This window comes from Corvus hawaiiensis, chromosome 4, assembly GCF_020740725.1.
Source record: "Corvus hawaiiensis isolate bCorHaw1 chromosome 4, bCorHaw1.pri.cur, whole genome shotgun sequence".
Lineage (NCBI taxonomy): Eukaryota > Metazoa > Chordata > Aves > Passeriformes > Corvidae > Corvus > Corvus hawaiiensis.
The window spans coordinates 57468278-57477736 of NC_063216.1; the positions used below are offsets into that span (position 1 = coordinate 57468278).

Below are 9459 nucleotides of genomic sequence, written 5' to 3' on the forward strand. Positions count from 1 at the left end.
TAGATGCATTCCAGCAAGACACAACAATAAATGAATGCAAAAGGGGAGACAGAATGCAGACAAGGTGACTTTTTAAATCCTGAACCAAATAAACTTTAAGAACCTATTACCTGCTCTCTCTCAGTTTCTGGATATATTGATACTTAGGTGTCAGTGCGCCATTGGATGCAATCACAGCCTGGAAACATATGAAACAAATTTTGAGGGCTTTATGTATCTCTATGTTTCAAAGCAGGGGAAGACAAGAAGAGTGCCAAACTGCAAAACTTACATCTCGAACAACAGGTGAGTAATTCAGTTTTTCAAGAGGTTCTGAGCCTTCTGATAACAGCTGTAGAGACGAGTTATTTCAAATCAGGTCATTTTATTACCAAATATTTTTCAAAGTAAAATATTAAGATTTTAAGTAACATTTAAATGCATGCAACAATGCCAATAACTTGTACATTTGAAATACTTCTGGCCGCAACCAGCACCTCTTGACTTTTAGGAAAATACAGGCATTCAAACAGGAGTCTGACTGTGAGGGATTGTTGAGTGCCCAAGAAAATCAGACGTATACATGTACTGCAGGGTCCAGAAGCAATGAACTACCTGCCAGAGCCTGTTTCCTGCCTACAGAAAGTGTCCTTGACAAATCTCTAAGACATCCAGGTCACTCATGTCTCATTCACATGTTGCCTTTTCAGAGGATTGCCTCAAGACTTCAAAAGCTTTTTTCTTGTTTTGAAGTACAAAGTCAGTTATGTTCTACAGCAGATTCCTTTTGAATGTATACAGGAGACCAGAAAAGCAATAAACAAGCACACCAAATTCTGAGCCTTTTACCTTCTTGTCAGATACATAAGACCTTACCATCTCTTCAATATAAGGGAAAAGCATATCCCCAAAATACTCTGTTGCTTCTATAGGAAGCTGAGCTGGCAGATTGTCAATGGAACACATCAGAATCCCTGAGCCTTCAACACTGAAAGAGAGAAAATAGCTTTTCTCAACTACTTCTTAATACCTGAAAGGTAGCACCTTTCAGAAGTGTTTTAAGTGCATGATTTTTTCAATATAACATTTCACTCTAAAAGTTACAATGGAAAACAATAAAAAGTAAGGGCTCTCCCACCTGTCATGAGTAATATGCTGGTCAGCATCATACATACAAAATGGGTTGTCAATTGTTGTACACTCAGTCATAAATTCTATAGATCCTCCAGTATCTGCCGAAATGTCACATATCGCCAGAAGTCTAAAGCAATTAAAATAAAAAGACTGTGGAACAGAGCATTATACAAATTACTAAGAAACACAGGTATAAAAGGACAAAAGTGAACAGGAAATAAAAGAAATGTGAGAAGATCTATCCGACTTGTAGCCTCCTTCATCTCAACCCATTTAGAAGTCAACAAAACACAAACAATGGTATCCAGAAATACAATGGAAATCTGGTGCTAGGTTTGCATTCATATCAACAGTATCCAGCTTCATGGAGAGAAAGACTGACAGAATCCATTCACCCATGATCTTTTTTCTCCATCCCATGTGCTGCTAACACCTCCCGTTCATTTTCCATCTAGCAATTCCCTCAAGCTGTGCCTGGGCAGTCCTGCATGAAACTAACTTCCCCATCATAAAGGGAAGCCTGAAGAAGTAGCTGCCTCCTACCAGTTCAGAGACAGCAGGCGCAGGTGGAGCATTCATTAGCCTAATGCACAACCTCTGGCTCCACTGAAGGTTAACTCTTCAATTCTTTATTTGTCATGTGAGAGAAAGAAAGGTGTCAAGAGCTAGCAGAGAAGAGACCTGATTCCTCACCAGGATACATTTTCATGTCCTCCTCAAATCTCTGACAGGGCTATTAGAGAAAGGGTGGCTCCCACCCACACTGAGAGGAGACTAACCCTTGATTTGCACCCCACATTCTATCCTTAAAACTATTTAGGGTTGTGAAGCATTTCCACTACTTGCTGCGGAAATAAGAGGTGCTAAGGAACAGTTACTGAACTTGTACAAGCCAAATGACAGGGTAGGAAGAAGTTTCCCATAAACTCTGCTCAGGCATAGAAACTTCTACCAATACTGGTGCTGTAGGTACATTCCCAGATATCACACTTTTGTTTGTATTGGATTCTGTATGAAGATCAGTGGCAAAACTACCTCTGCAGAAAGACAGCTGATTCCTATCAGTCATTTGTACTGAGATGTTTTCAAAAACTACAAACTGTGAAAACAAGACTGCAAAGCACAAAACAACAAGAGCAAAATCAACGGGGCACTGTAAAACATGCAAGAAGGAACAATGTAAAAGAAACAGAATCATTTACTAGATACTGTGGTGAAACTGCCTAACATTACACGTTAATCATGGTGCTGCAAAATTGTTACAAGTGAAATGAGGTGTCTTATCTTACTTGTGTGGTAGTTCAGGACAGCCGTCCGTTGCAGCAGCAGCAGATTTAACTGGCACCAGCAGCTTCTGAGTGTCCTGCCGACTCAGTAAGCGAGGAGTATTCTGTTCCCAGTATATGCCATTAATTAAACAAGTTGTGTAGGGTGCAACCTGCAAAGAAAGTAACAGATGCCTGATGTTCTCACCTAGAACTTTAAGAAGCTGAAAGCACCTGGTCTAGCATTTTAAGTTAATGCCCTCTCAGTGAATATGCAAAAGTGTAGTGACTACAAACACTCTGTGGAAAACCTTTCATAAAAGAACAGAAGAAATGCTCACATCAATGTGAAAGCGAGAAATGTAATTTTCTGGATTTTTATCATAGTCTGCTGGATCATACAGTCCATCACGTTTCCTTACAAGATGATGGTGACGACTTAACACTGTTCCATAGACTTTCCTGAGGTCTGAAGTTAAAAAAAAAAAAAAAAAAAAAAAAAAATTAGCTCTTATACTTCAACAAAAAGGGTTCCAATGTTTTCAATCACTATTGCCACTGCATACCTCCAGATCTGGAAACTTCCTTTAACTCATGTGGTTCCACAAACTCACATGGGAGAGCACTGAACATTTCTTGAGCACCCTAAAACCATGAAGTAGGATTTAGAATAAGTAGACCATAAATGGAATGTAACACTGCTCATTTGGTGTTTGAAAACAAATATAAAAATGCCACAAACAATCTGACAGCCCTGCCAGAGAACATCTTCAGAGATGTACACACTATTTCACACATACTCCTGCTTACCCAAAACTAAGCTGCCTGAGCATTATGTGCAAGGAATTTACATCATTCCCCACTACTGCAGAATGCCTAAACCACAATCCGATGCCTGGTTCTTATTTCTAATGGCTGAGCTGGAAGGCCTCAACTCAGCCACAATAGAGAGTTTTGCTGCCACTCTGAGCAGCTTCTCTTTAGGAAAGATCCCTGAAGCCACTCCTCATCAACCAGGCTGTTCTAAAGGCCAAGAACTAGAAGATTACTTCCCCAATGAGCTGTGATCACAACCAAAAGCTTTTCAGACACACAATCCTTTTGGCTAGAAAGAACATATTTATGCAGGCAATGATTTCACTTTATAGCTGGAGCCTTGTTAACTGATCTTTGTTGCCTAAAACAGGGGTAAGTCTTTTCCCTGTGTCACAGAAAATAGCCCTGAAGTCCACTACTTGTAAGCCAAGACAATTCTATACAGATATAAAAACTCAGCAAGTGTTGGAAAAAATTATTCTTTCCCCCATGCTTTAATGAAATGATTCAACATACCTTGTGAGCACAGAGTCAAGAGGGGGGAGAGAATGGGACAGAAATCATGCAGGTTGGAAAGGAGACAGGAACAGTAAGATTTAATCCATGTTTCATGATAAGAAGTTACCATGTCAGCCTTGGCAGGCATGATCTCATATTAAACATTTTAGTTTATGGTACTTAAAAATAGTTACTGGCAAAGGAAAATGTGAAGTCCAGGCAAACAAAATGAAACCATCAACCCATTTAACCTGATACAGATCAAATGCCAAGAATTTCTATTAACAATAATATAACATTTCATCTTGAAGACAATTCTTACCTTAGAAACATTACCAGTGCCTGTAAACACAAATGTTAAGGGCCCCACTGACTTTGGCATCAGTCCCAGTGAAATTTCATACCCGGCATCCCGTACTGCCTGCACAGCCTGACTGCTATTCCTGTAGTTATGTGCCATCCCAATGTGCTGAAATCAAAGGCACAGAACCATCAAGATATTTTCCATATTCAAATACAGATAATTAGCAGATGCCAAAAGGTTATTTAGCTAAAGAAAAATACATACACACATACTCTTACCATGAAAGGAGTGTGATGACCCAGGGCTAAAAATCGTAAACCCAACCCATGCAGAATGTTGATCATTCCTGTTGTTAAAAAAAAAAAAAAAAATCGGACCATCAGTCTTAACTACAAATATGCACAGTTAGAAACTGCAGAGACAGACTGAAGCCTCAAATCATCCCGGATATTTTTTCCCATGTTTTTATATCAATACTTTACTTCTAAAGAAAATCTACATAAAACCAGAGAAGGAGAAACTTAATAGCAGTCCATGACCTTAAACTTGCTCTTGGCCCATTATGCATTTAAGCAGTATTTAACATTCAGATATCCTTTTATGAGGTGTATCCACATCACCAGATTCCAAAGAAGGAAATAGAAGAGTCTCCTGAAGAAACAGCATTGAAGCTCAGTAGAAAGAAATGAGAGCCACGCCTCACAAAAAAGAGATTTAATGCATAACAGTGACAAACAGATGTTGTTCAAGCTCTCGGGATGGACAGCAGCCCTTTTTTTTTATCAAAAGCCTAATCAGTTGATCTCTTGATCTTTAGTCTGCTCCAGATTAGTTCAATGGACAAACAGGACTTCAAGACGACAAAAAATATTAGATTTGTCAGGAATCCACATGACTGTTTGACATGCCATCTCATAAAAGTAGGAGGCACAAACTGGAATGGAAAAAGGCTGTTAAAAGCAGTAATTAAAAATGCAGTTAAAAACACATCGCAAGCCTCAACTTTCAGGAAGCACAGACAACCAGAAGTATTACAGGAAGTCACTTGTTGGAAGCCTGCCTTTACTTTATACACTATACCTGCTACACCAGCCCACTTTCCAAAGGCCACAACTCGCATTCCTTTATGATCAACCATTTTTTCATAGTCAAACAGTCGAATTTCCTGAAAATACACAGCAAACTGAGTATTAACATTTTCAGTGGATGCAGTTTGTGGCACGTTGTTCTCCCAGGAGCTACCTTTTCACGCGCCTTTGTCATTCTTCATGATAGAGTCTGATGGATAAGATAAGATAGGCAAATATATCATAACAGGAGTTAAGTATAAAAACATAACAGTTGCACTGAATTCTTGTTTTGAAGACTCTCTGCACTGCCCATGCCCTCTTTGCACAGAGTTCCCCAGCGTGCCTCTCCAGCAGCTGCAGGCCCATTCACATCCTCTGCCAAAAGTTGCTCATTTCTGAGTGAACTGGCTGCCTTCCTCTGAAATGACCAATATGCACGCCAGCTTAGTAACTTTCCAAGAACTCCTCATGCTCAGAGAGAAAGAGCCTTTCTTGAGCACACCATGCTCACAATTCGTCTGCCTTACACATATGAAGAGAATAACACTGCAAACACAAGATCCTCTGAGCAAGAAATACTCAGTTTCAGGAAAGGGTACTGGAAACTGTCCTCATCAGCCATCCACAAGTACATTTGCTGGAAGTAACTATACTAGGCAGCAAGCTTTTGACCACACTTAAGCATTCAGTTTCCACCCAATGTTAACTGACAATGGCCTTCAAAATGACACAATTTACCTGTCTTAAAATCTCATCCAAAAGGGGCATGTTTGCCTCTTGGGCTTTAATAGTGTGAGAGAAGAAGGCATAGTTCTTTTTGGGGATTAATTTGTCCTCCGGAGGTCTCTTCACACCTATTATCAGAGAAGCCTCAGAAATATCTTCTTGAATAATGGCACCTGCTTTGATGTACTCCTATGAAATAGAAAAATCAAAGAAAATTTCTCTGTGTTTTTTCACATTCAGATCTCAGCATATTAGCAACTAGAACAGAGGAAAATTAAATAATTCTTCCAAGCAGAAACAAGTTACTGCATGTGATACATTCACAAAATTCTTCGATAAAGAGGTATCAAGTATTAAATTGAATTACCATGCTATTATCCTATTATATGAGGTCAAATTATAATTATGTGTTAGTAAAATACTTCATCTTAAATTTACAGACTACAAAAAGGATATTTTACTAAATTTAAAGTACCCTGTAGTATTGCAATAATGAACAGTCCTTTGTAAGGTGTTCAAATACTTGGAAATACATTTAGAGAAATATGAAAAATTCAAAAATATGAAGACTGATGACATGTGATTTTATAAAATTGTATAAGCCTAAATCCAAGCTGAAGAATGATTTCTAAGGAAATATGTTTACATAGGATGATCTGTGCTCTGATGAAAAAAGCACTGTGCCTTAATTAAAAGGTGGTATGTGCAAGTAATCACTAATTCCCCATTTTTGTTTCAATTTCTGTTTTATCAGTTATCTTACAGCACAGCATTAATGCTGCTACAAGAACAGTAAAAGCTCTCTGTCCTGAAACTCACAGAATTAACGAAAAAAAATCTCTCTTCATTTCACATGAGGAAAGGGATTGAAGCAAGAGTGGAATTCACCAGATTCGTCTTTCCTGTTCTTTTAAGAAATACAGGGAGTTTTTAGAGCTCTTGCCTTGATACAAACAGAAGACAAAAACAACAATGTTAAAGGAATTCCCAAGTTTCCACTTCAAGAGAACCTAGAACTTCTAGGGAGAGTAATGACAGGACAAGAAATAAATAAAAACAAATCCAAAAACCCACCATGGTGCCAACATTACGTTAAAAGGCTAAACAAACTATTCTTTTTCCTTTCCACTAGCAAATGACTCCTTATTTACCAACAAAATTTAATGTTTCTGGGAGGTTTTTTTTAGTATGTTTTCTCATAAATAGCCTTTGAATATTATTTCTCCTATGTACTGTGGTTAACAACTGAACTATGGTTTTGCTTTTGTCTCTCAAAATGGGACCTTACCCTTTCATGGATGGCTCTCCGGTTTGACGGCTGCACCAAGACCTTGTATCCCATCTTTGTCAACTCCTTAACATGCTTTGGTGCTAGAGGTGCTCTTCTTTCCCATGCATTGACATCTTCCCTCCTGATTGCCAGCACAGACTTACGATGATGCCAACACTTAGCATGGTGGAACACACACCTACCATTCGTGTGACTAAAGGCTCGGAGCATGGTAAAGCCTGATGGCAGCAAAGACAAAGTAATAAAATAATACAGGTACATGTACAATTCAGACAATGTTTGTGCAAAAGTTCTGGTCTCCTTTGGCATCTGCTGTAAAACACAATCCGGATACTTCATACTCTAGTTACACCTTACTTTTGTGAGACATTAATTCAATTTCCATTAACTTTGTTGCATCTTGATCTGATGAGGTGTCCTTACAAATTTTCAATTTTACTAGTTGTTTTGATTACTGAAAAGGAAGGCTTTTAATGTGTCCTATTCAGCAAATTTTTAACTACAAGGCTTTAAAAGAATTCTGGAAACTTAAAATTACCAATTATATTCATTTGCCACCATAAACATGCAAAGACCATCAAAACTTGCATCAAGAACAGTCAGAAGTAACAAACACACAGAAAAAAAGCAGAATACAGGCTATATGGCAAGCAGTTGATTAAAAGAGAAAGCCCGACACTAAGTATTTTTACATAGCTAATTCTTACACAGGCAAAAAATGGAAGATAAGGCCAAGACCTTAACTACCGCCTAGCAGTCAGCATATGTGTGGCCAGGAACAACAGGTTTCTCCCTAATACAAATTTTCTGCAAAGTGGAAAAGCTTCACTTGGACAGATTCCTAGGACCTGCAGAGGAAAACCCCTTTATTTTCTATCTCATCCTCTTCACTCCCAGTGAAGCCTACTGTTTACTTCTGCGGGGACGCTGTCAGGTCCAGCATCAAGTACCCAGGAGCCTAAGGCCTTCAGATACTTATGCAATTAAAAGATGTGAATCTCAGAGATAAGCTTCAGAGATGTGAACTTTGTTTCCAACACAATTTTAATTGATAATACATGAATCTCTGTATCTGAATCACTTGGAAAATCCTGTTTGTCCTCATGCCTCAAACTTGTAGTATCTCTATACACCTAAAGACTCCAGAGGTCCTGTTTAACTCCAGGCTTGCTGAAACAGAGGGACTAGCACATGAAGGAAAGCATGAACAGAAGCACACAGTCATCTACAATAGCTCGAAGTGTGGTCTTCCTACCATTGCTACATTTTTCCACCAGCAGAGGTTACTGTACTGAAGTTGGAGGTATTTTGTGACACTTCTCTTCAGCATGCTAAGAGGGTTCTCAAAGAGCATGATGATGCCACTCAGAAAAGAAGCCTTGTCACACTATCTCACTATCTCTGCACGCTAAAATATAACCATGAGAGCAGTTCATACTAAAACACTGCACCTCATACCCAAGCCTGCAGTGAAGCTAATTTCCCTCTCACAGAAGACTTGCACAAGGAGAGAAGTGACGCCTTCCAGCAGAAGTGCACTGCCCTGCACTGGGATCGTGGGAGTCCGGGCAGGGAGCAAACAGTCGGGTGACCTCTGGCAGGCTAGAAGTTGGTCTGTATGCCTCGCTGTGTATGCTGAGGCTCAGCCACAGAGATATCCATATCCCCTTGTAAAAGTGAAACTAGCTTTAGCATTGCAAGCCTGCAGAGCTGGGAACCCTTCCCGGCCTCCCCAACACGTCGAGTGACCGCGGGGCCGCACCGCGCCGGTCCCTGCTGGCCCGTGCTGGGAGCGGGTGACCGCACCCCGAGCATCACCGGGGCTAAGACAGTGCCAAGCAGCACAGCAAGGGGCCTCCCGCAAGCAGGGGCGACGCGCGGGAGGGGAAAAAGTCCCTGGGGAGCGTCAGGGAAAGGCAGAGAGGCGGCGGGCAGGGGGAGAAGCGGTGTGAGCGGGGGCGGAGGGCACCGGGCAGTGCTTGCTGGCACCCGGAGCCCCGGGCAGCGCCGAACCTACCTCGGGCAGCGGGGCGGCGGCAGGCACGGCCGGGCGGCCCTGGTCCCTCCTCCGGCCGATGTCCGGCGGCGCCGCCGCCCCGCGCCGCAGCCAACCGCGAGCCGGGCGCGGGATACACCTCCCTGGCCGCCAATGGCGCGGCCCCGGCACGCCCGCCCGCGCCCCCCGCTCCGGGAAGGCCAGCTTCTAGGAAATGCACGGAGGAACCTATTTATGGGAACTGGGCAGGAAACATCCCGGCAAGCCAGCGGAGCGAGCTAGGAGGAGGCACTTGCCTGAACTTAATGCTGTTCGGAGAGGACTTCCTTCACCAAGAGCTGTCAGCTGTGAATATTCCCTGGGAGTTTGAAACTTTTACT

At 41.4% G+C, this 9459-nt stretch overlaps 1 protein-coding gene across 3 annotated transcripts in view; it reads right to left on the minus strand.

The window, feature by feature from the left end:
* Positions 1-9158, minus strand: part of AASS (aminoadipate-semialdehyde synthase) — a 30557-nt gene extending 21399 nt beyond the window's left edge. Inside the window, exons 1-13 of one of the 3 annotated variants that reach the window (XM_048301676.1) lie at positions 9101-9158; positions 7081-7301; positions 5805-5981; positions 5077-5161; positions 4275-4342; positions 4015-4161; positions 2945-3023; positions 2720-2847; positions 2403-2551; positions 1118-1240; positions 856-967; positions 272-331; positions 111-178 (exon numbers count right to left, since the gene is read on the minus strand). In XM_048301676.1, the coding sequence (XP_048157633.1) occupies positions 111-178; positions 272-331; positions 856-967; positions 1118-1240; positions 2403-2551; positions 2720-2847; positions 2945-3023; positions 4015-4161; positions 4275-4342; positions 5077-5161; positions 5805-5981; positions 7081-7293 (1409 nt within the window). In that variant the 5' untranslated portion in view covers positions 7294-7301; positions 9101-9158. Of the gene's footprint in view, positions 1-110; positions 179-271; positions 332-855; positions 968-1117; positions 1241-2402; positions 2552-2719; positions 2848-2944; positions 3024-4014; positions 4162-4274; positions 4343-5076; positions 5162-5804; positions 5982-7080; positions 8080-9100 lie in introns of those variants that run through there. The other 2 variants (XM_048301673.1, XM_048301677.1) reach the window with 2 other exon arrangements.
* Positions 9159-9459: the final 301 nt, after the last annotated feature.